The 26,536-nt window shown below is 47.1% G+C and overlaps 2 protein-coding genes across 8 annotated transcripts in view; one reads left to right on the plus strand and one right to left on the minus strand.

Moving 5' to 3' along the window:
• Nucleotides 1-23,150, plus strand: part of LOC123760403 (transmembrane protein 222) — a 57,409-nt gene extending 34,259 nt beyond the window's left edge. For all 5 annotated transcript variants that reach the window (XM_045746077.2, XM_045746074.2, XM_045746075.2 and 2 more), the window contains exons 4-5: nucleotides 11,961-12,091; nucleotides 22,621-23,150. In XM_045746077.2, the coding sequence (XP_045602033.1) occupies nucleotides 11,961-12,091; nucleotides 22,621-22,699 (210 nt within the window). In that variant the 3' untranslated portion in view covers nucleotides 22,700-23,150. The remainder of the gene's footprint in view (nucleotides 1-11,960; nucleotides 12,092-22,620) is intronic.
• A 1,479-nt stretch (nucleotides 23,151-24,629) lies between these two features.
• The window catches only part of Uch (Ubiquitin carboxyl-terminal hydrolase), a 79,372-nt gene continuing 77,465 nt past the window's right edge, over nucleotides 24,630-26,536 (minus strand). For all 3 annotated transcript variants that reach the window (XM_045746072.2, XM_069338384.1, XM_069338385.1), the window contains one exon: nucleotides 24,630-25,456. In XM_045746072.2, the coding sequence (XP_045602028.1) occupies nucleotides 25,370-25,456 (87 nt within the window). In that variant the 3' untranslated portion in view covers nucleotides 24,630-25,369. The remainder of the gene's footprint in view (nucleotides 25,457-26,536) is intronic.

Below are 26,536 nucleotides of genomic sequence, written 5' to 3' on the forward strand. Positions count from 1 at the left end.
CCCCCCCCCAAACAACCAGCATTGAATGCAGTGAAATGTCAATTTCAGGGTGAGCCCCAGAGGCTCCCGGACACCCCCCTCCTAGGGTTATATGTCGTAATGGCTTGGCGCTTTCCGTTGATAATTCGCTCGCCTGAGAATATCTTAGGGAGGAGGCATTATGAACACCGGAAGGCAAGTTTCATTTCGTTCATTGTTCGGGGGAAGGTTGGGCAAACTAGCTTGTGCTAGTTTCCCTGGCACAAGTTTTTTCCTTGTGCTAGTTTCACAAAATTTTGTTTGATTGTTTTCATAGTTGGGGGAGTTCTTTTGGCAGTTTTGAGGCTGTCTCGGTTTTAACCATGCAATGGTCTGTTTTGTTTCTCTGACTTTCTGGGTGCCTTCCCTGCTGGTAGTAGACATGAATTACTTTAACCCTTAGAACAGCGGCAGTGAAGCAATGGTCATACTTGCCTATGCGCAAAAAAAAAAAAAAAAAGCATTATAGAATTATAAATCTGTATGCAAAATGTAAGAAAAACACAAAAATAATCGAATGCTGTATTTATTGTTTCACTGGGTGGAGGCACTCTCGAAAGGTGTGTGGTGGATGTGTCCCGAATTGCTATGCATGTTAGTGGCTTTACAAGAATGTAAAAACATCAATGCTTTGTACTCTCATAAACCCTTCTTGTATATATTTATACAGTATAAATAAATTGATGATTGCTTTACCTGGTACCTTACCTTTAGGTTACCTTGACGTGATTTCGGGGCTCAGCAACCATGTGGCCCGGTCGTCGACCAGGCCTCTTCGTTGCTGGACTGGTCAACCAGGCGCTTGGACGCGGCTGCTTGCAGCCTGACGTTTGAGTCACAGCCTGGTTGATCAGGTATCCTTTGGAGGTGTTTGTCAAGTTCACTCTTGAAAACTGAGGGGTCGGCCAGTTATGCCCCTTATGTGTAGTGGAAGCATGTTGAACAGTCTCGAGTCTCTGATGCTGATAGAGACTCTGATGATGGTACTCTTTCAGAGTACCTGTTGCACCTCTGCATTTCATTGGGGGTATTTTACACATCCTGTCATGCCTTCTGGTCTCATGTGATGTTATTTCTGTGTGCAGTTTTGGGACCAGCCCCTGTACTAATTTCCATGTGGAAATTATTATGTATCTCTCCCGCCTGTGCTCAAGAGAATACAAATTTAGGCTCTTTAGTTGGTCCCAATAGTTTAGATGTTTTACTGAGTTACTGAGTGGATTCTAGCAGTGAAGGATCTCTGCACGCTCTCCAGCTTTGAAAGGATCTGTCATTGTGCAGCAGTATTCCACTCTAGAGAGCACTAGCGTCTTGAAAAGTATCATCATCGGTACAGCATCTCTAGTGTGAAAGGTTCTTGTTATCCAACCTGTCATTTTTCTTGCAGTTGTGACAGCTACTTTATTGTTCTTTAAATGTAAGGTCTTCCAACATGAGTACACCCAAATCCTTTACATTGCCTTTTCATTCTATGTTATGATTTGACTGCGTTTTGTATGTGGTTTCCGTTTTTGGTATACTACATTACAACCATAGAGAGTAGTGAAAAGGATATGAACATAATATTCAATGGTGTAATGATGTATACTGTGGGTGATGACATATGGCCTAATTGACACCATATGGGCAAGAGTATACAGTAGATTGAAAGAAAAGCATAAGCCATCAATGTGGAGCGCATACATATGACAGCAGTATAGTACAAGCTCAATGAATTTTTTTTTAAATATAAATGATTATTTTAATACAGTACAGTATTTATAAATTAAAAGACAAAATTAGGAAAACCCCAGCATTGAATGTAACGAAATGCCAATTTCTGGGTTAGTCCCAGAGGCTCCCTGAAGCTATTATCACTGATTCAGTGCCATACTACTAGGTGCCATCTGCCAGGGACAACAAGACAGAACCTGGCCCCCTTAGAGGCACAGGGAGCAGCAGCAATATGAACACCTTACATTTAACCCTTAGATACGGTTATCGTCATTTATTGATTCACGGAGTAATCACCATATGACGATTTAAAAAGTTACTGTCTGGGTTTTACATATATGATGCAAATATGGATATAATAGCTCTCTGTGGATGTAATGGAGTATACCATGACACGGAAAAAATCCTGATACCACTTCATGGTTAAGATGTACTAGGTGAATGAAGTTATCGTAATGAATATTACTAAGGGAATGCGGTCATCATCATTCCACTATTTGAACAAATACTGTCTGGGTTTTCCATGTATGATGCAAATAGGGATATAATAGCTCTCTGTGGATGCAGTACAGTTTACCTTGACCCATAAAAAATAACTACAATACTTGATTGGCGTGTTATGCCAAATACTGTTGCTTCGTATAGTGGGGTGTTGGCAGAGCCGCTTCAGCTTGCGCTCGAGGTTGATGTCACTTCAGCTCCATTCCTAAAGCTTTCTTGCGCCTTGCTTTACCACCAGCCTGCTCATGTGCTGCCTGAGCCTCCCTGGTCCTTGGATTGGGTTCTTTCTTTTCTTTCTTCCGCTCGATTTGTGGTGGCCCCATCGGTTCGGGATTGTTTCTGGAAAGCTATGTTTTTGATTGCCTTGGCATCTGATTGTCAGGTTCGTGAGCTTCATATTCTGCTCCAGCAATGGGGGTTTTGTTCTTTTGATCCTGGTGGTCATTTTGTTTGTTTGCAGCCTGCTCCCTCTTTTCTCGCGAAGAATGAGATGACTGGCTTGCTGAGGGGAGGTCCTTTGGTTGTGGAAGCTAAATGGGTTCTGCCGGGGGTGTTTCATGCGCTGTGTCTGGTAGAGGCTCTGTGCCGTTACCTGTGTGCCACTGGTTCTGTTTCTGTGGATTCATTGTGGGTTGATATGGGTTCTCTGTTCCAGGGCTTGTGTGTCTCAGGTTGTCTGCAGTGTCATCAAAGCTAGCCAGCCTGCATTCTACCCTCATGCTCATGATGTTCAGAAGTACAGTATGCTGCTTTATCAGCTGTTTCTGGGGGGAGCCCCTAATGCTTCCCGGAGCTTAATAGAGTGATATGCTAATGTCAGACTTTGGCATCAGTCATGTGTATGGAGTTCTTATGTGCCTACCGGGGACCACGAGCCAGAACCTGGCCCCCTCTAGAGAGGCAAGGGGAGCAATGGCCTATAGAGACCCCCGTGTAATTGGAAGCATTCTATGTCTGCCATCGACCGGGTTAGGCACCCAGAAAGGTAGGCATCCCAAAACAAACCCCTATTCTGGTGAAAATTGCAACCAAAAGCCGAACGAGTGGATAGAACTCCCCAAACAAAAACGAGCAAACTAGTATGATGTCATTCGTCGTCGCGCCGCTGTCTGCGCAGCCCCCCCTTCCTGGGAGGGGGAAGGGGGAGCCCCAGACCTACCACGCCGGCGATCCACACCCCAGTTCTTGAGGCGGATGCTATTGGCTCGGTTGTGTGCTCTGGCTCCGGTCTTTTTGCGGCCCTGTGCCTTGTGTGTGGTTGCTCTTCTCCAGGGGTGTGAGAGCCAGGAGTTTTTCCTCAGTACTCGGGCTGCATGCGCCTAGGGTTCCCTTCCCTAGGTGTCTTGTAAGTACTGCCCTTGGAGCTTGGGGTTACCTTCCACAAGTTCCTCGGGGTCTGCCTCTGTGTGTCCGTTTTACTGCTAAGTTTCTCGGCCGCTCTTTGGGTACTTGGGGGTTTTGTCTTCCCTAGTTTACCTTAGGGTAAGAGGCAGTTTTTGCACTGGTAGGGGCGCAGGGCGCTGTACAGCTAGTTGTCACCTATCACAGTGGCCGGCTCTGTTCCTTGGGGTACATTGTCCTCTTGCGGGGTTTTGGTTTTCTTTTTGTTTTTGCCTTGGTGAGGGGTTCTGCCCTAATTGCCACTGGTGTTTGGCCTCACCCTGTTACTTGGTGTTGCCCCCCTGCTTGGTCCCCTTGAGTGTACACGTCCCTGGGGTTGAGCTTAAGACAGTTTGTTTGGTAGTTATGGGCGCCGGTTAGCAGTACCCTGCCTGGGTTTACCTGAGCGCGAGTCCTCTTCAAGTAAACGCTCAGGACCCTGGGAATCCCCTAGGGGACGCGTGGGTTCGATGGGATGTGACCCCGGGGTTCCCCCTCGCTTCATGCGAGTTTGAGGGTTGTTCGGTCCCCTTGTCTCAGGGCGACCCTCACTGTTTTTGCCTCCGTCATGCAGCCTGTTGGGTCGGTGACACTTTCGACCCTGAGTCCTGTGAGTACTGTTGCTTACTGGTGATTCAATTTACCCAGTCTATGGATGACAATCTTCGGGTACAGACTGCACAGATGTTGCATTCTAGGTTTCGGCTGTTGCAACGCGCTCGGTTGGTTGTTCACCCGGATGCCCCGCGGCTGCCCCGTTTTGCTTATAGGGACCCGGACTTGGGGGTAGGGGGTTGCTTCGACCCTGGTTCAGTCCGCACCTCCTGGTCCTTCCCCTCCTGTTGTGCGTTCTGGTTCCCCTCCCCTGCTTCCGGCCTCGAAATGTCTTGAGGGTTTTGGAGTCAGGGCAGGGGTTAGTTGGTCTTGAGACTCGGGCAGCCTCGGGGGATGCCCCTTCCGGTGTGGCGATGGAGGCATTCGAGTCTCCTCCCCCGGCCGAAGCCTTTCGGTCTGACCAGTGGGCCTCATTCTATCCTGCTTCTACGGCTGCGCTGGCCTTGTATAGTGGGGTCGGTGCTTGCGGGGAGGACTCGGCCCCGGATCCTGCTGGAGAGGACCCTGGGGCTGGGGAGGGGCTAACTTGGGGGTCTTGGGCCCCACTGGACCCTGCCTGGGTTTTTGTGCCCTCTGAGGGGGGCATACTGTTGCAAGGAGTGGGGTTTTCTTTTCCTCCCTCTGCATACGAGTTAAATTTGGTGTCTTCCCCTCCCCTGGTTCAGTTCCGTGTTCCCCCGGGTGCTTCGGTTCCGACTTTCCGGGGGTTTTCGGCTTTTCGCATCCAACCTGCTGCAGTGCGGGCGGCCCTTGTGGCACACCTCCTGCGTGACCCAGATTATGCCTCGGCAATGGATACCTCGACTTTCAGGTTTGGGACTTCGTTCCCTTTCTGGCGCCGTTACGAGGTTCCGGAGTTGTTCTGGCTGGCAGACTGTCCTGTCTTTGCCTTGGAGGCTTGGCACTCCTTCTACCGTTCCCGCATGCTTGAGTGGCGGGAGGCTTTGATGGTGCTTCAGGTTTTCCTGGGGGGCGACCTAGAGCACCTCAATGAGTGCTTGTTTGCTCCTGCCCTTCCCCGGGATGTTGGTGTCGTTCAGCTCCATGTGCAGGTTCCCCTCCTTTCGGCGGCGCAGGTGGCAGAGTACTTGCGCGCTCGGGGCCTTTTGGTTGCGGCCTTGCACTTCTTTTCCCTCCTGGAGCTGTCTTCTGACTGGCTCACAGAGGATGTGGGGGCGCTTGGGGCTGTTCCGGGGTCTAGTGCCTTGGCCTCAGCGGCTCGCTCGTCTGTTGCCATGCTGAAGCTTTTCGCGCCGATCTTGCGGGATGCGGTGGCTCTGTTTTATGCCTTCCGGCTCACGTGTCGGCAGGCGGTGCTTGCCTCCTCTGTGGAATCCGCTTGGGCCTTAGCTCTTAGGCTTTCGTCCCCCCTTTTGCCCTCTCTTGTTTGAGGCTTCAGCCATAGCGCAGTTTATTCAGGCTGCTTCGGCTTCTTGCCGTCCTATGTTGGACTTGCTAGTTCTCCAGGGGTCCCGTGGTGGGTCTTCCCGGAAGGGTTGTGCCAAGGCTCGGGGTTCCTCTCATCGTGGTAGGCCACTGGTGTCAGGTTCGGGTTCGGCGCCTCCTTCGGACCCGCCTTCGTCTGGTCGGAGCGGTGTTCGCTGTGTGCGAGGTTCTGGGTCTCGTAAGGGGCACTGGCCCTTTTGCGGTTTGCCCCATTGATGGGGCGATGGGGGGGAGGCTTGCGCTGTTCGCTCACGCCTGATCACACGATTTGTGGGCGTTTCGGGTCTTTTGCACGGCCTCCGGTGGCGTTGGGTGGCCCCTTCCCCTGCGGGAGGTTCAGGGCTGGCAGAGCAGGCTTCTTTCCCTGCTCTCTGTCAGGTCATCTTGGAGTGGGTTCACTTGGGCGTGGTCGAAACGACGACGTCCCTCAGATGGGTTTCCCGTCTGTTTCCAGTCCCGAAATGGGACTGCGCAGACCTGCGGTTCATTCTGGACATGTCCCGTCTGAACCCCTAGGTTCATTGCCCCTCCTTTCGGATGACCACGCTGTCCCAGGTTCAACTCCTGTTGGAGCCGGGCGCTTGGATGATGTCCCTAGACCTCCGGGACGCTTATTGGCACATCCCGATTTATCTGGGGTTCAGGGACTGGCTCGGTTTTGTTGTGGGGCTTCATGCTTACCGCTTTCGTTGTCTTCCATTTGGTTTGAACCTGGCACCTTGCGTTTTCACTTGCCTCACGCGGGTCGTGGTGACCCGTCTGCGTCTGTTAGGTGTTCAGGTGTTGGCCACCTCGATGACTGGCTGGTTTGGGCTCCCAGCCAGTCCGCTTGTCTGCTAGCCAGGGATCTGGTTCTTTCTCAGCTTGATGGGTTCGGGTTCTTGGTGAACTGGAGGAAGTCCCATCTGGTTCCCTCCCAGGTTCGGACCTGGCTGGGCCTTGTGTGGGACTCTCGGACAGCTTCCTTGTCTCTTCCTCCGGAGTCTCTTCTGCGGCTGCAGTCCCGCTTGTGCCTGTTTCTGGGGGCTCCCGGGTCTCCCGACGGTTGCTCGAGGGTCTGTGCAGGAGCTTGAACTTCGCGATGCTGGTCTACCCGTCGTGTCGGGTTTGGCTTCGTCGACTGTTCTGGTTCCTTCAGGGACGTCCCTTCCGCGTCTCTCACGATCGCTGGGTTCGGACCCTGGGGGCTTTGCGTCGGTTGCTGCATCACCGGCTTCCTCTTCGGGTTTTTCGGGGTTCAGTGCCTACCTGAGCTCTCGCTCGATGTGTTCACGGATGCGTCGTCTCTCGGCTGGGGCTTTGTGACCAGTGCTCACCAGGCCGGCCAGGGTCGGTGGGGTCCGTCCTTCCATCGAGCCCACAGCACTGTGCGGGAGTTCATGGCAGTGTGGTTTGCTCTTCAGAGGATTCGAGTTGCCTGGGGGTCGATGATCCGGCTCCATTCGGACTGCTCCCCAGTGGTTCATTGTCTGAACCGGGGGGGGGGGGTTCGATGAGGTCCTTGGCTCTTTGGCACTGGTCCCTTCGGGTGACTCGTCTGTTGAGTTCTCGGGGTTTGGCTCTCCTGGCAGTTCACGTGCGGGGTGTGTCCAACGTCTTAGCCGACAGCCTGTCTTGTTTCGTTCCCCTCTCCACGAAATGGACGGTCGACACCGACTCCTTCCGTTAGCTTTGCCAGACGTTCGGCTGCCCCGAGGTGAACCTCTTTGCATCAGCGTGGTCGCGGCGCCTTCCCCTGTATGTGGCGTCCTTTCCCGACTGCGAGGCCATCGGGGTCGACGCCTTTCGGCAGGACTGGTCGAGGTGGGGATCCTGTACCTCTTTCCCCCAGTTCAGCTGTTGCTCCAGGTCCCGACTCCCTTAGAGACTTACCAGGGGAGAGTTATCCTCTTGGCCTCTTGGTGGCCGGCCCAGCCGTGGTTTCAGGCACTGCTTGCTCGGTGTCAGAACCCGGAGGTTTTTCCGCGGCTCCGCCTCTTCCAACAGATCGGCCCGGTACGTCACGTGGCTGGTTCGATCTTCTCGAGTCTTCGCGTATGGTATTTTTTACTCGAGTTTATCATCATCTCTATGGTGATCAGGTGGCTTCCTTATTAGTGTCCCACCTGCGGGCTTCGTCTCGGCAGCAGTATGAAGTTTCCTGGCGGTCCTTCCGGTTCTTCTTACGTCTTCGTCGTTGTACTTCCCTTTCTGTTAGGGTGGTGTTGTCCTTTCTCTCTTGGTTGTTCCAGGACCATCTTCGTATGCCTAACACTGTCGCCTCATATCGTGCGGCGCTGGCGGAGCCGCTTCAGCTTGCTTTCGGTATTGATGTCACGTCTGCGCCGTTTCGCAAACTGTCTCGGGTGTTGTTTCACCTCCGGCCTGCTCATGCGCCGCCTGAGCCGTCCTGGTCTTTGGACAGAGTGCTCTCTTTCTTCTCCTCGTTTTGTTGTGGCCCCCTAGGTTCCGGATTGTTTTTCAAAGGATCTTTTCCTGTTGGCATTGGCCTCTGGGGGTTGGGTGGGTGAGCTTTATGCTCTCCTCCGGCGCAGAGGTTTCTGCTCCTTCGGTCGGGGTGATCGTTTTGTTCGTCAGCAGCCTTCTCCTTCTTTTCTGGCGAAGAATGAAACTGCTGCATTCCGGAGGGACCCTTGGGTTGTTGATGCTTGGTTGGTTCGGCCGGGGGTGCTTCATGTTTTGTGTCCAGTTGCGGCTCTCCGCCGTTATTTGCGCGCCACGGCTTCTGTGTCCGTGGATGCGCTTTGGGTTGATCCGGTTTCCCTTTTTCCCTGTTCGAGGGTGTGGGTCTTCCAGGTCGTCCGCAGGGTTATTAAGGCTAGCCAGCCTGCGTTATATCCGCGTGCCCATGACATCTGCAAGTTCGTGGCTCTTGCCGCCGTCTTTGGCAATATGTCCTGGGCTGACATTTGGGCGCAGTGATTTTGGCGCTCGAACAGGGTCTTGGCTGCTCATTACCTTGTAAATGTTCCTGGGCCCGGTCGGGCCTGTGTTGCTTTGGGTCGGTGGATGCAGCCAGTTGTCTCGACTTCGGGTTGAGGAGTGAGCAGCAACCGCTTCCCGGGTAAGTCCCTATTCTTGCCTCTGTGGGTAGTTAGCTCCGGAGAGCCGTAGGGGCTCCCCCCAGAAAACCAGCATTGAATGTAATGAAACGTCATTTTCTGGGTGAGTCCCGGAGGCTCCCCAGCATCCCTCCCTCTCTCCGGTCGGCATTTTTTTCACGTGTTTTTGACATCCAGCCTCAGAACTGGGGTGTGGATGGCCTGCGCGGTAGGTCTGGGGCTCCCCCTTACCCCTCCTTGGAAGGGGGGGCTGTGCAGACAGCGGCGCGACGAGAAATGACGTCATACCAGTTTGCTCGTTTTTGTTTGGGGAGTTCTATCCACTCGTTCGGCTTTTGGTTGCAATTTTCACCAGAATAGGGGTTTGTTTTGGGACGCCTACCTTTCTGGGTGCCTAACCCGGTCGATGGCAGACATAGAATGCTTCCAATTACACGGGGGTTTCTATAGGCCATTGCTCCCCTTGCTTCTCTAGAGGGGGCCCAGGTTCTGGCTCGTGGTCCCCGGTAGGCCCATAAGAACTCCATACACATGACTGATGCCAAAGTCTGACATTAGCATATCAGCCTAGTAAGCTCTGGGGAGCCTTCGGGACTCGCCCAGAAAATGGCGTTTCATTACATTCAACGCTGGGTTTTTGGTAATGTGTTTTGGGCCGATATATGAGCACTTGTGTTTTGGAAGTCTAACAGGATCTTGGCTACCAGGTATCTTGTCAATGTACCTGGTCCTCTGCAGCCTTGTTTTGCCTTGGAGCATCTGTCACGGCCATCGGTCTCGCCTTTGCATTGATACCTGTTGTACTTCCACCTTCCTGGTACGTCCCCTGTTTTTCCATTTTCTATGGGTAGCTGTCTTCAGGGAGACAATTGAGCTTCCCCAGAAAACCAGGGTTGAATGTAATAAAATACCAATTTCTGGGTGAGCCCCAGAGGCTCCATGACACCTTCCCTCCTTCCTTTCCTCCTTCCTTCCCTCCCTATGGTCGGCGGATTTTCATCATTCTAGACCAGACGAGTAACGGCCTGGCTGACTCGGGCCGGCTCCCTTCATCTCCTTAACAAGGGAGAGAGGAAGCTAACTAGTGGGGGGGGGGGCTGGTTTGACAAAGTTTTGGTTGTGTTTTCTTATTGAGGAAGTTCTTTTTATATTTTGAAGGTGTTGGTCTCATTTTTCAACCATGCAGTAATCTGGTTTGATTTGCCTACCTTTGTGGGTGCTTCCCTGGTTGATGGCAAGATGATAAACTATAAAAGTAAAGTGTACATGGGCCATTGCTCCATACACCTCTCTAAGGGGGCCAGGTTCTTGCTCATGGTCCCCAGTAGACAACAAAAACTGTGTGACTGATGACCAAGTAGTATAGCACTTAATCGGTAAGATAGCTTCAAGAAGCCTTTTGGGCTTGCCCAGAAATTGGTAAAATTACATTCAATGCTTTTTTTTTTTTTCTTTATCAGCATCTTTATGGCGAGTGGGTGGCTTCTTTGATGGTGTCCCACCTACATTCTGCATTTTGGCAGTAGTATTAAGTTTCGTGGTGCTCCTTTCACCACTTCCTTTCCCTTCATCGATGCTCTTTGGTTTCTGAGTGTGGTGTTCTCCTTTCTTGACTTTTCTTGATCAGTATTTCATAGCAAATACTGTCACCTCATATCCTACAGCATTGGCTGAGTCACTACAGCTCAGGCCCTGGCAGGTGGTGAGCTACCTCTCACCCCTCCCCTCAAATGAAAGGGGGAGGTGGTGGAGAAGTCACGCCATTGATGATAACATTGGTTACCTAAGTGTAGTTACAGGATGAGAGCTACGCTCGTGGTGTCCCATCTTCCCAGCACTCTTTGTCATATAACGCTTTGAAACTACTGACGGTCTTGGCCTCCACCACCTTCTCACCTAACTTGTTCCAACCGTCTACCACTCTGTTTGCGAAAGTGAATTTTCTTATACAGTATTTCTTCGGCACCTGTGTTTACCTAGTTTATATCTATGACCTCTTGTTCTTAAAGTTCCAGGTCTCAGGAAATCTTCCCTATCGATTTTATCAATTCCTGTTACTATTTTGTATGTAGTGATCATATCACCTCTTTTTCTTCTGTCTTCTAGTTTTGGCATATTTAATGCCTCTAACCTCTCCTCGTAGCTCTTGCCCTTCAGTTCTGGGAGCCACTTAGTAGCATGTCTTTGCACCTTTTCCAGTTTGTTGATGTGCTTCTTAAGATATGGGCACCACACAACTGCTGCATATTCTAGCTTTGGCCAGAATAGGTGGTGCAAACAAGCTTGTGCTAGTTCCAAGAGAATTTGATCATTTGTTTACAGTACATAACTGGGGGGTTCTTTTGGCTGATTTTGAGGCTTCTGTCTCTCTTTTTTTTTTTTTTTTTTTTTTTTTTTTTTGAGATATATACAAGAGTTGTTACATTCTTGTACAGCCACTAGTACGCGTAGCGTTTCGGGCAGGTCCCTGGAATACGATCCCCTGCCGCGAAGAATCGTTTTTTCATCCAAGTACACATTTTACTGTTGCGTTAAACAGAGGCTACAGTTAAGGAATTGTGCCCAGTAAATCCTCCCCTGCCAGGATACGAACCCATGACATAGCGCTCGCGGAACGCCAGGCGAGTGTCTTACCACTACACCATGGAGACTGCTTTTTGAATGCAGCAGTAGTTTGTTTTGACTCACTAACTTTCTGGTTGCCTTCCCTGGTAAGGTGGTGAAAATAAATGTCACCATTTCCTGTGCCTCTGTGAGGGGGCTGGGTTCTGGCTCTGGTCTCCGGTAGGCCTCTAGTACTCTATGGCTGATATGACCCAATAGATGGTAACCATCTTAGCTTCTGGGAGTCATCTGGGCTCACCCAGAAATTGGTGTTTCGTTACATTTAATGCTGGTTGAAAGTGGTGTATGACCTGCATGCCCGTTAGCACTTGGGCTGTGTTGTGCACCCCTTTTCTCCTGCCTGCCTGCCTGCCAAAGTTAGACATTTTAATACCTCCGGATTTATCAAGCAGGATATATTCCCATATAGGTTATTAAATCAAGTGGATACCATACTGTGTATGATTTCTACATTTTCAGGGGTAAATTAGTTCTTGACCAATTTTAGGCAGGTTGGTGATACTGTACTATATTTCTTTAATGTTACCATAATGTCTTAATTTGCTTTTAATGCCCCATTCACTTATAGCTATTATGCTAATATACTTGATTTTATTACAGCATAACTTGTTTTGTGATAACTGTCATTCACATGTCGCCATGGCTCTGAACTTAATGCACTATGATTCCTCTACGTCATGGAACATGGTGAAGGTCTGCTGTATGATAATGATTCATGGCCACTATGTCAGGTATGTATTTAATTGCACAAGTTGTCGCTTTTGTATTGCATATTTCCTGTTTGTTAATATTAGTGGTGTCAATAGATAAGTAGATTTTTATATTGAAATGTGTCAGCACTGTACTCTATTGATTAATATTGCTGGAGACTAGAAAAACACAACCTATTTCTCAACTACTTATGGATATATGTCATTAATTGAATTTTCCTCCAAGGACTCTATGTTGCATAAGAACATAAAAATGAATCTGCAAAACCTTTTGGTCCATAATAATTATGTAGAGGCACACCATATTTATGTACAACCACTTTCATTCATTATTTGTCTAACCAATACTTTCTGGGAGGAGCCCTTTGGTGGCTCCCTGATGCTATCTCGCTGAGAGGGCTCCCCACTACTCGCAGAGTAGTCTCACATCAGTCGCAGAGTTCTGTCTGGCCTCCCAGAGACCAGGGCTGTAACCTAGCCTCACAGAGGTGCAGAAAGCAGAAATGGTTATCATCATGCTCACTGAAAAAACATCCTGGAAATCAGTGAAGCTTTACAGACAACTACAAGGTTCATAGAAAATGAAGCATCTAAACTGCCAAATGACTTTGCAAGTGATTCATTCAGAACAATCGCTTCACTCAAAACTAGCTCAGATTTGTAGGTACCAATGGATGCCACCAGGCAGCCTGGAGCCCCCAGCCAGCTCTAAGGTCAGTCCTGTTGCTGATGTGGTTGAATCCAGAAGTGGATTCTTTGGGTCACTAACTATCGCAGCAGGTTCCTCCTCAGCTAATTTCCGGCCATCTTGAGGTTATCTTGAGATGATTTTGGGGCTTAGCATCCCTGCGGCCCGGTCCTCAACCAGGCCTCCTCTTTGTTATACACCCCCAGGAAGCAGCTCATAGCAGCTGTCTAACTCCCAGGTACCTATTTACTGCTAGGTGAACAGGGGGAAAAAAATTCTGCCCATTTGTTTCTGCCTCCACCGGGGATCTGTGTGCATTTAGGTCTCTAATCTCTCTGAGCCTGCTTCTTATCAGGAAGCTTACCAGGAGGCTCCAGCTTTAAGGGCAAGGTTTTTCTGTATTCAGGGTTCATGGCATGGTTGGTTCATTTGGATGCCCAGGAGTTGGCCCCTATGGTGTTTACAGACTTGGAAATGGAGGCATTGGTGAACTTCCAGCTGGACACAGCCTGCACCTCATTTTCCTTTCCCTGCTTTTGGTCTTTCCCTCTTCTCTTGGTTCTGGCTCCGAAGTGTCTGAGGGTTTCAGAGTTGGGCCAGGGTTTAGCTTGGGGTGTAGCTTGGCCTTCTCTAGGGGTGGCACCATTCACTTTGACAGCAAAGGCAGTTAAGCTGTCTCTTCTCACCAGGAATGTGGAGCCTTTGCCTTCACACCCACTCACCAGCTCCAATCCTTCTCCTTGGGACAAAGTCTTTCTGTCCTAGGCGTTGGGCATTGAATACGACTCTGTTCCGAGGCCAACCATGATGGCCCCGTGGCCATCATTGGGGCCAGCCGATGATGGTTCATCAGGAAGCATGAGGAGGATGGGGCTGGGAGAAGCATGAAGAGGGTCCATGAGTGCCCTTCAACCCTTCTTGAGTGTTGATTCTTTTGCAGAGGATATTTTGCTCCATGTTGCATGACTTTCCAACTGTGTGGCAGTCTTTGCAGAAGATTTACCTATCTCTGGGCTAAATTCTTTGATTCCTTTCCAACTGCTTCCTGGTTGCTCATTTCCAGAACTACAGGGGCTTACTTTAGTTCTCTTGTGGGGTTCATATGCACGATGTGTCCAACACTCTTGCGGATGGGGTATCTCACTTCCGTCCCATTTCCACAGAGTGAACCATTGACAATGCCTCCTTCTATTGGCTTTGTGAGACATTTGGTCACCTAGAGATTGACCTCTTCATGTCAGCATGGAACCAATATCTTCCCCCATATGCGGCTCCATTCCCCGATCACAAGGCTCTTGCGGTAGATGCCTTTCGGCTGGACTGGTCAAGATCGGGGTTCATTTTCCTTTTTCCCCCCAGTTCAATTATTGATCTGGTTCTGTCCAGACTATAGGCATATTTGGGCAAGAGTGATCCTTTTGGCTTCATGGTGACTGGCTAAGCCTTGGTTTCTGGCTCTTCTGGCCAAGTGTCTGAACTTGGATGTTTTTCAGTGGCACTGCATCTGTCAGCAGATTAACACAGTGATGTACCTCACTGGTTCGACCTCCTCTGCTCTGTTACCCCTCGTGTTACCCCCGTGAGTGCTAATCAAGCACAATAAAAGGTGTATACTCCTTTCAACTTTATATATAAGGCATATAAGGTCCAAAACCATGGTGCGCCTCTCCCACAGTCAAGTGCGAATGCTGGGCACAGTTTTTAACGGACGACGCAGCATTGTGTCGTCACCATAAATCCGTCTACTAAATGAATGGTGCAATGCTGAGTAGTCGCCGAGCGAAAGTGTAAAGTAAGTAGCTGGGTTATTGATGTCCAACCTGCACTTCTCTTCATGGTGGCACTATTAAGTGGCCTGGCACTCCTTTCACCTCTTTGTCTTGTCATCATCTTTCACCGATGTCGGTTCTCGTGATTGTCATTTTTGTCGTGGTTGTTATTGGATTGGCATCTTATGATTAATACTGTCGCTTCTTATCATTCAGTGTTGGGAATGCCTCTGTTGCTTGCATTCTGCATTGCTGTGGCTTTGGTGGTGCTTTGCAAGTTGTCTTGTGTGTTGTCTCATCTGTGGCCAGCTCATGCTCCTGAGCAATCTTGGTCTCTTGACAAGGGTTGGTGTTTCTTTCATTCCCTTGGTTCGTGGTTGCCCGTTTTGTCTGGGATGTTTTTGTAGGCTTTTGCTTCTGGCTGCAGTGTTAGGGAGCTTCATGTTCTTCTCCATAGGAAGGGGGGGGGGGGGTTCTGTTCTTTTGGTTCTAGTGGGCAGTTTGTTCAGGCGCAGCCGCCACTTTTTCTGGCATAGAATGAGTCGCCTGGCTTCCTGAGGGGTTCTTTGGTGATAGATACCTAGTTGGTCTGGTTGCAGTGCATCAGTTGGTGTATCCAGGGTAGCACCTTGATGCTACCAATGTGCATCCAATTCTGCTGATGACTCAACCCATCCTCTTAAAAATAACGTCACTTTTCGCTCGTATGCGCGCTATGGCCAAATTTGGACATAATTTGAAATGAAATCGACTCACAAAAGTGACGTACTGTCTCGTTTTCTGTTTGAGTCATCCAGCCTACTCGGACAGGTTAGGAGAGGAAACTTTCAATTAACGTTTTCCATAAAGTTTTGAAACTTTATGAGAATTTCCTGCCCACCTAACCTATCAAAGGACCCTTAACTTACTGTTGTTGAAAAAAAAAATCCCAAATTTATATGCATTTTTTTTCATTTTCAAATTACGTCCACTTTTGGCCATACGGGTAAACGGCCAAAAGCGACGTTATTTTTAAGAGGACAGGTTGGATGACTGCCTAGTTGGTTGACCCTGTTTCCTTGGTTCCCCCCCGTTACAAGGATCGTATTACAGTATGTACTCAGGTTGTTCGCAGTATCATCAAAGCTAGCCAGCTTGCAGTGTACCTTTGTGCCCATGTTGTTTGTAAATATTCTGCATTGGATGCTGTCTTCTCTAATATGTTATAGGTTGATATTCACACTCTGAGATCTAGCAGGGGTCTTTGTGGCTTGGTATTTGGTCAATGTTCCTGGTCCCAGTCAGTCTTATGCTGCTCTGGGCTGGGTTTCCTGTCCCCACAGTCTCTTCTTCTTCATCCTAATACCTGCCTTCATTCTTCCTCCAGAATGTACCATGTTTTCCTTCTCTGTGATTAGCTTCAGAGAGCCACCAAGGGGCTCCTCCCAGAAAACTAGCATTGAATGTAATGAAATGCCTCTCTCTGGTAGAGCCCAGCTAGCTCCTTCTTTACCAGGTTCTTACCAGGTTCATCAGTTCATTGTGCATCAACTCCCAACTGACCTTGTGGCCAGCCAGTTGTTGGCTTAGGATTCCAGACCACCTGGTGGAAGCCATTGGTACTATTGGGTTCAAGATAGTTAATTTAATTTTAATTTTGCCTTGAGGGGCAGGGCAAAAAGGGGCGCCTGACAGCTGAGTGGACAGCGCTTCTGATTCGTGGTCCTGAGGTTCCGGGTTCAATCCCTGGTGGAGGTGGAGATAAATGGGCAAAATGTTTCTTTCACCCTGATGCCCCTGTTACCTAGCAGTAAATAGGTACCTGGGAGTTAGACAGCTGCTACGGGCTCCTTCCTGGGTGGGGGGGGGGGGGTAACAAAAAGGAGTACTGGTCGAGGATCGGGCCATGAGGACGCTAAGCCCCGAAATTATCTCAAGATAACCTCAAGAGGGGCGAGTTTATTGGGCAGCACAATTCTTACTGTGAGTGGGCAAACTGCCAAACCAGCATGTACAACACCCCCCAATAGGAAGAAAACCCACTGGGTTGTTCATCCTGTCAATTGTACCCAGACACAGCTGGGACTTGCTTAGCTGTCTCAAGTGAACTCAAGATTAACATTTGTCAACCCTTAAAATCTTACATTCTCTTGCTTGTGCAAAATGGGGGAATCTTTTTAAGAACAGTATCTATACTTGACAAATAGTACTTTCCTAACTCAAACAATGTGGGTTTATCATCCTATAAAATGACCCTCCAGCCCAAATTTTGACATTTGTAACCCAAAAGGAAACAGGGTGGGATAGTCTTCTACTGCAGGAGTAGATATTGCTTAATTTTCTTGTTGCATGCTTAGTGGTGGGGCTACAACCTCAAATGCAGGGAAGTTTCATGGAAATCATATACCAAAAACAGAATTACAGACCCCATGGAAACAATGCATTGCTATTTGTATAAAATTAAATAAGGACACATTACCATATTTGAAAAGTTTATTTGATAATGTAATTTGTCATTAATTTTTGTATGTCCAGTGTATCAATGACTATGCTGACCTGACTAGAGCATAATGGGAACAACATCAGTTACCTTGAGCATACCTGGAGGGTTCTGAGAATTGTTCTACGTCCCAAGCCTGGCCCGAGACCAAGTTCGACTTGTTAAAGTTGAGTGGTATCATGCACATCTACATTCTTGCATGTGCTGCTTTGACAGAATATTTTGAAGAGAAAGGCATCTTCCATGTCAGAGTTATAAATTAAATTAATGTATATTGCTGATAAGACCAAGTGCAAACCCAAATTTATATAATCTTTAACCACTGCACTGCGCAGTGCACCTTGAGTCGCTAGATCAGGGGTGCTCAGGACGCTCGTAGGTATGGCGTAGGATTCAAAACTCCCGTAGGTACACGGGGCTCACATCCTGTGTCTGAGGACTCCATCTTGAAAAAAATCGTGGATAACATTCCCGGGTGTGAGAGACTCGGTACCAAGTGAGCAACTAAGGTTAGTGCATGTAGCATGAGCTAACAGCACTGCTGTTTAGCTTGTGACTGCAACATCACCTAAAAATGTCAAAATATATATGTAACTGCTATTATTTAGTGATGATACCCACCCCCCACCCCCCTCCCCGTTCAGCTCGTTGATGCCGTGAGGTGGGCTTAGTGGATGGCTGCCGGAGTGTGATGCTCCTTAGGACAGTCCTCTGTCCTTTTGTAGCCTTGTGCTCTTGCTACTGTCCTCTCAAATTTTGCTGAACAACATTTCCTTTTCCTTCTGTTTCATTTTTCTCCCCCCTCTTCTCCTATCTGCTTGTCGTTTCCTGCCGACCTTTTGCATGTTTTGGTTATTCTTTTGAACTTCTTCTATTTTTGACGCTCGGGTGCTTGACAAGGCAAACTCTTGCACCCGTAGAACTGTAGTACCCAACGTCGAGAGCAAGGGGAACCTTTTATTGTCAATCCCCCTTTCGTCACTGAACCCAATCTCGACGGACTGACGGTTCTTAAGGTGGCGTTTGTGGGGCATATACTCACAACGCACCCCTAGGAGGCCCCAGCATGATCGGCGATAGCATCTTGTTGGGTGTCCTGCCTCTAATTGTGGCTCCATGGTGGGTGTGGGGGCACATTCGTGAATGAATGTTTATGGTTCGTACCTATGTTGTGTTCTGTTCCTCCTTTACCTTCTCAGGCTCGTGGGGTGGGCGACCATGCCCCCGAGTCGGTCTGTGTTGGAAGACCAGGCTCTGTGACCTCCGCTGCATTGGGCCCCGACCTTGCTCCTCCTTTGGCCTCTCTGACTACTCCCCTTGGCTTCCCTCCCTCCTCTGTGGTTGGGTCGAGCCCCAAGCCCCCAGTGGTGACTACCTCTTTCCCTGGCACGGCTCCATCTCTAGTTGTAACTACTGCGCCTTTTAACCCCTCTCTCTCTGGGGGTTCTCAACGCCGTCTTCGACACAGCCGCACTCGCTCGATTCTTTCCCGTTCTGATGCCTATCAAGCCTTGTTTGGTCCCGCTTCGTGGGCCTAATACTTTGATCTCCTCCCTTTTGATTCTGTGCCTCCTGACGATTTCTCCCTCCATCAACATCTTGTTGATTCCCTGGATGCCTGTTACCTTCAACCCTACTCGTCTCGGTACACGTGTCGTTGCTGCTCCTTCTCAGGATGCAGCTTCCCGCTTGGCTGCCTTATCCTGCCTTGGCGAGACCCCTGTTCAGGTCTCAAAGAACGCTCAGTTGAATGCCAGTGTTGGCACTATTCTCCTCCCGCCCTATGTTGCGACCGGTGTTCGGAATCTGCAGGACTGCCACGATGATATTCGGCATATCCTCGATGCCCAGGGCCATTCTGTCCTCCGGGTTGACACGTTTACTCGTTCCCCTCGTGGTCGTCACCGTCAACCCCTTTGGGTTGTGAAGATTAATTACCTTTGATGGTAGGACCCTTCCACCCTCTGTCATTCTTGCTGGTGCCAGGTGCTCTGTCCAGGAGTACATTCCTTCTCCTAGGCTCTGTAACAAGTGCTGGAGGTTTGGGCATAGTGCCCTCCGCTGCTCTGGGACTGTCTCTCTCTGTCCTTTGTGTGGGGGCGAAGGTCATTCTAAGTCGGAGTGCACTTCTTCCCAGGTTCGCTGCCTCAACTGCGGTGAGGCCCATCCTACCTCCTTCCGTGCGTGTATCTATTACAAGCTGGAGGCAGCCGTCCTCACCTTGAAGCACCGGGAGCATTTATCTTTTCCTGAGGCGAGGCGCCAGGTTCGCCGGCTCCCGCCTTATGCTAACGTCTCTTATGCTCGCATGTTACGCTCTTCCTCTCCTCGTCCTTCCCACCTTCCTCAGACTCACAACCTTTTCCGGGCCTTGAACTTTGATATGCCCACTGCCCCCTCCTCTGTTCCTTTGAGTTCTGTCCCAAAGGGTCCCCCTCCTGGTCCTGTCTGGGGTTCCCCTTCTTTCTACCTGGTCTGTCATGTCTCCTGTGTCTTCTTCCTCGTCTCCCTCCGATCCTCCTTCCCATCCTTCTCCTCCGTTTATTGACTCTCCCCGCCGCCTGTCGGTGCGGGCTGATGTCCATCACTCTCCTAACGGACGTCGTGTGTGCTCTCGGTCAGCTTCTGTTGAGACGCTGGAATCCGTTGCCCGGTACATAGTTGCTGGGACACCGGTCTCTTTAAGTCACCGGTCTCTTTAAGTCTACTGTCTTCGCTATCTTGCGCGGTCCTTACAACATCCTTCCTCTCGCATCTGTCGTGCTTTAACTTTTACCCCTCCTGCAGTTCCTGTTCCTCTTCACAACCTCCTTCTTTCTGTCCGGTTATCTCGCTTACAGGATTCTCTTTCCGTTCGTATTTCTAATGTTTCTCCTCGTGTTGTTCCTTCTTTGCCCCCGTGGAGAGTCCCCCTTCCGCAGTTTTGTACTTCCTTGACCCGCATCACTAAAGCTTTTACCCCTCCTACGGTTCTAAAATGCCTTTTCCTTGAAACCTTTTCTTCTCACTCCTGCTCCGTTTCTGTCTTCACCGATGGGTGAGAGTCTGCGGATGGTGTTGGCTACTCTGTTGTTTTTCCTGATCGCACTTATATGTGTCGCTTACCTCCGGAGACTAGCGTCTTCACAGCGGAGCGCTTTATGCTATTCTCTATGCTCTTCGTCTCCTGCTTTCTCGTTGTCAGTCTTCCTTTGTAGTTGTTGTTGACTCTCGTAGTGTCCTCATGGCTCTCGGGTCCGTTAATCCGGTTCATCCAGTAGTTGTCGAGATCCAGTATTGGCTGTTTCTTGTTCACAGTAAATTTAAGTCGGTTGAGTTTTTTTGGGTTCCCAGCCATATTGGTGTGTCTTTAAATGAGCGTGCGGATGCTGCCGCCAAGGAAGCTGTCCGCTCTTGTCCCATCTCTCGTAAAGGTATTCCATATTCCGACTTTTACCCGGTTATCCATTCCTCCATCCTTACCCGTTGGCAGGCTTCTTGGTCGTCTGTTACTGGTAACAAACTACGTACTCTTAAATGTTGTGTTTCCTCGTGGCCGTCCTCCTACCACCGTAACCGGCGATGGGAAACAGCTCTGGCGAGGTTGCGTATTGGCCATACTCACTTAACCCATGGTCACTTGATGGAGCGCCGCCCTGCTCCTTATTGTCCTAATTGCATTGTCCCTCTTATGGTCGTGCATGTCCTTCTTGAATGTCCTGACTTCCAGGACGAGCATGTGTCTTGCTTTCCGACCGCCCCTCGCAGTCACCTGTCCCTCAATAAAATTCTTGGTGACTCGGATACTTTTGATATCGTTCGCCTTATGCGTTTTTGTTCTCGTATTGGCATCCTTGGTGATATTTAGCGCCCTCTGATTATTCCGCACATTTGATGGTGCTACATAGCCTTCCCGGTTTGGTGCCTTCTTTTGATAATTACTTAGTGATGATAGTAACCAAGTCACCTGGTCATTTTTATCAGTCAGGGGGTCTTTTCTAATACTATCATCACTAAATAATAGCAGTTACATATATATTTTGACATTTTTAGGTGATGCTGCGGTCACAAGCTGAACAGCAGTGCTGTTAGCTCGTGCTGCATGCACTAACCTTGGTTAAGTGATATACTGGACATACCAGTACGTGATATACTGGACGTATAAAATTAATGACAAATTACATTATCAAATAAACTTTGGTATGTAGCAAAGACATTGCTATGTAGCAAACCGGGAGCTGGTCGGCCGAGCGGACAGCACGCTGGACTTGTGATCCTGTGGTCCCGGGTTCGATCCTGGGCGCCTGCGAGAAACAATGGACAGAGTTTCTTTCACCCTATGCCCCTGTTATCTAGCAGTAAAATAGGTACCTGGGTGTTAGCTGTCACGGGCTGCTTCCTGGGGGTGGAGGCCTGGCCAAGGACCAGGCCGCGGGAACACTAAAGCCCCAAAATCATCTCAAGATAACCTCAAGACGTATCCTTATTTAATTTTATACAAATAGCAATGCATTGTTTCCATGGGGTCTGTAATTCTGTTTTTTTGGATTTCCATGAAACTTCCCTGCTTTGAGGTTGTAGCCCCACCACTAAGCATGCAAAAAGAAAATTAAGCAATATCTACTCCTGCAGTAGATTATCCCACCCTGTTTCCTTTTGGGTTACAAATGTCAAAACTTAGGCTGGATCATTTTATAGGCTAGCTTGTTAATTTTCTATGAATCTGGTTTTTTCATTATTACCCATAATGAATGAATGATTTGGGCCCCTAAAGTGTTGTGTTGATGCTAAAACCAAGTTTATCATGATAGATTATTGAGGACTTGTTACAGGATTAGCTACATTTGAGATGTCCAATGCTTCATGTAGATGCCATTCTTAATACAGTATACAAGTGGTCACCTGATACAGTACTAGTAATGCTCTTCTTAATTGGTCCATACTGACATTTTAAGTCAATCTGCCATTTAGTAAATTTTATGGATAGTGAGACTGCGCAAGTCCATTCTTTACTACCAAAATAATTTAGTCAATCGGTAAAGTTTTCCAAACCTCAGCCACCTAAATGTCCTTTCTAAGTTGATTATTGGCAGCAAGACCTAGAATCTTTCCAGTATTGCTCATATTTATGGCAAGATTTTCCTAGGATAGAGACTAGTACAATTTCAGACACTGCAGCCCGTTCTCCAAACAAAGACCCAAAAGTAATTCCATGCACCCACCAAACCCCATTTATGAATGACAAATGGTTTACACAAGACTACTGATTTCGTTCGAACACTTCCGGAACAAGTGCTTTGCTGAAGACTTGTTCGAACTACGTTATAAATGCTTCGCCCACGTACTATAAATACAAATAATCGCCAACAGAACCTAAACACCTAACCTATGCCTAAATATTATAATAGCATATTGTGCATATAAAGATATTTGAGAGAATTCCCATTTTGAATGAACAGCATGTAAAAATTTATGAATGCGTCTGGGGTCGACCGCTGGATGTAATGGACTTGAGTCGAAGACGGGTTGAATGCTGATGCCTCAAAACATTTTCATTGGTGACTTTTCATTATTTTTTTGCTTAACATGTTGGCACTTATTAAACTGAAGATAAATTATGATTTTTACTTTTCAGTTTTGCAGGTTTACTGAAGACATGGTTGCCATTTGTGTGTATTGCTGGAGGAATTACTGCACTCATTTGTCTACTGTGAAGATTGATGTGCCTTGACTACAAATTTAAACTTTTCATTAGGTTATTTAGTTATCTTTAGTGTATTGAAGTTATAGAACTTTAATATTAATGAATTCATAAATTGTTCAACATTGAGAAACTGCATTTATGAAGTTATGATTAAAGGTGGTACTTTTAGTTTGAAAATCTTAAATTGCGATTGCAGTATGCTTTGAGGATGGACTTGTCTAAAGGATCTTTATATGCTATAAAATTAAGTTGTCCTATGGCTTTCCCATGGTCCAAACATTTCATAGCTTGAAATTATATTAAACTTATTTACGCAGATATAGAATATTTATTTAAGCAAAACTGTTTAAAATTAACCAGCCTCAAGATCTGCAAACCAGGCCCATCAACTTCCTCATGCCTAAAACACTCATAGGAACTTAATTTTGTAACCTAACTTAATATTAAAATAGTAAATCCAATTTCCATGAACATTTCTGCCACCTTCCTGTTGAAGATTCTAAGGATCAATGTCTCCACTGCCCAGTCTCTGGCCCACCCTCAGTTATTACACTATATACGCATTAAATATACATAGGTACCTACACATTTTGTTCACCATGGCTGTATAATTAACACTTTCGCACGCCCGGCGAAGGTAAAAAAAAAAAAAGCGGTATGTGCGCGCGGCGTTTTTGCCGCGTAAGCATAAAAACAAAAATGTGTATACTCTCTTTACTCTCCTGACCTTAGTTCTCGAGCTACGTATTTCATTTTGGTACCAACGTGTTCGCAATAAAATTCTCTAGAAGAACATCAGTAAAAAGAGTCACGAAACGTATAGGGATACCAGCACCAAATAAATAACTACGAAGATGACTCGCCGTGAGCGCCCAACAGCAATTTGGGCGCCATGCAAAAAGTTTGCATGGCGTCAGCATAGGCAGGACCTGTGTCATTATTTATATCTGGAGCGTGCCGCAAGTGTCGAGATACTGTTGCAGTTTGAGGCCAATCTTCCGGGTCCCAGCACAATAGGGCCCAATTTGCCACCTCGTGGAACTGTAGCAATGTTAGCTTTTTTTGATCAGTTGTGTTGTATTTGTACAAAACAAAGGCATTATGCAAAGCCATTTGCAGGAAATAAAACGTTATCTTTTAGGTCCACTTGTGACTTTTCCTGGTAAAATGGCAATACCATTTGATCAAAGTGGTCCACACCTTTCATGAACTTATTGTACCATGCAGCCTAGTGGTGAGAAAGAGCCTCATGGCGCGCAGTTTGAAACAAACCCAAAGTAAATCGGATTAAAATTGAATTTTATACAAATATTTTTTTCAGGACATTTTATGTCCACAGCGCGGAAGCGGGTAGGCGAAACACGACTCCGGGCGGAGTCCTCATCCGCGCAAAGTGTTAAGCTGGTATGGTGTCCAAACAGCAACCACGAAATGAAACTGGTTGCTGGTTTCATTAAACCATATACCCACCTCTACATATATCCAATCAAATGCCCCATTACAAACCTAACTTTGGTTTACACGAGGCATTTACATTGCCCAGCTAGGGTGGCCACAAGGCTAACTGCTGTTGGCAGTCTTTTTTGCTACTCAATTTTATTCAGACCCCTCCAAAAAGAAGCCAACTGGTAGAGATATTTGGTCTAGTGGTAAAAGTTCAATTTGCCGAAATTTGTTTTTAAGAATCCGAAAGCCTTCCTGGCTTGCCATTTTTTTATAATTACTTTTAAGAAACCTTGATCCTACATCAACAATTTACATTTTATATAATTAAGGACTGAGAAACTATTGCTTGTAACCTTTGGTTACAGTTTCAATTATCTATTGGGGGTAATAGATCATGTGTCCATATACAAACTAAATAGCTCTTACATATATATATAGACTGGCATACAGTAACATGCTTGCCTTTCTTCAAAAGGAAAATATTAAAAATTACAATTTTGTATCATTTATTTAAGCCTGCAAATACAAATTGTGGTACTTTTATGTTGGTACAGTGAATTTAGACACCTTAAATTCTAGACTGATATGATCCATAAATTTAGTAGTGGTTTGAGCCACAACCAGTCATGAGATTCATCACATTAAACTGGCAATCTTAATTACAATCTTTCCCAAATGTGCAAAATTTAAAGGACAAACATTACACAAGTTAGTGCTTGTGGAACAAACTTTCCTACCTGTCTAGGAAAATTTGTCCTTCACAAATTTGAGCTACACGAGAACATCATCTTAGCATGCATAAAAATCACAATTTACACAAACTAAAATTTAAGTATTCACTAGTTAGGAATGTTCATTAATATAAGAAAGTGCTGGTTTAAATCTTGTCAGCTATCACTCAATATGACCAAACAAGTTACAGCATAACATGACAAGATGCAGACTTGGCATTGGCTCAAGTGCCCAATCAGATACAACTTTTTCCATAAGTTACTATATTTGGGTAAGGAAGAAACTTGGTTCAATGCACTAATAATGCACATTTAATCATTGCTATAATGAACCTTTTTATGTCCTCAAAACTAAACCAAATAATAATTACCTTTCCCAAATGCTTTAAATAAAACACTTCCCTCAAGTACTAACAAAAATGAACAAAATAATCAATGGTATTTGATAAAGTAAATAACCAGATGACTCTTAGATCTTAAAACTAAGGCACTTTTTCTTCATCTTAATCTGAACCAGTGAGTGCTACAATAGCAAAGCGGGATTCTTCAGGATCCCTGTCCATGAACTGACGGCAAACTTTGGCAGCATCCTGTAAAAGAATGTTCAAGTATTACATTAACAAATTTGAACTACAGTATAGTTATAAAATTTTACATCTTGCTTATTTGCCATCCTAAAGGTAATTTGATTGCAAAGTTCCTCTTCAGACTCAATTATTACAGCTTCAACTGCTTGGAAAGGGGGAACTAGTACAAATTAGCAACGGCAGATGGAATGACTAAAGAAATCCACATTTTTGTACCATTGGAATTATGAAGATAAGCAAATCATTATCAAAAGAATTACACGAGCCCAAAAGTGTTGGGCTCCTCCCAACACTTTTTGCTGTTATACACACACACACACACGTACCTATATTTGTGTTCACCATAGCAATCACTAAGCTGGTATGGCAAGTCCAGACAACAGGAGGTTGCCACACAGTCAGCAGATAATGCCATCTTTCCTCCCCCATCAAGATTACTCCTCCCACTATACTCCCCCCACACCGATAATTCTCACCACAATGCTGCTATTATCAGAATCCTGTCACCAAATCCTGTAAATTCATTTTTCACAAGTATATTTAGTAAAGTAGCATGAGAAGTCTTTTGAAGATTCTTGGATGAACGAAACACTGGCAGTATGCTGTGGTTAGAACTGAACATATTTAACAGCACTGTGTTCACTGATATATGATCACTGATCATTGTATACAGTCTATCACAGTCAGGCTCTTCTGTAATACTACCATGGCTAAATAATACCAGTTACATATATATTGACATTTTTAGGCAATGCTGTTAAGCTGAACAGCAATGCTATTAGCCTGTGCTGCATGCACTAGCCTTGGTTGCTCACTCGGTACCGAGGCTCTCACACCTTATGAAGATAAGCAAGTAATTATCAAAAGAATTACATGAGCCCAAAAGTGTTGGGCTCCTCCCACTCCTCCTCCCAAAACAGAAGAGTAAGGGGAGACATGATAACCACCTACAAAATTCTCAGGGGAATTTACCGGGTGGAAGAGCACGGGTGGGACACGAACAAGGGGACACAGGTGGAAACTTAGTACCCAGATGAGCCACAGAGACGTTAGAAAGAATTTTCAGTGTCGGTAGTTAATAAA

Source organism: Procambarus clarkii, chromosome 39 (assembly GCF_040958095.1).
Source record: "Procambarus clarkii isolate CNS0578487 chromosome 39, FALCON_Pclarkii_2.0, whole genome shotgun sequence".
In the NCBI taxonomy this organism is placed as follows: Eukaryota; Metazoa; Arthropoda; class Malacostraca; order Decapoda; family Cambaridae; genus Procambarus; species Procambarus clarkii.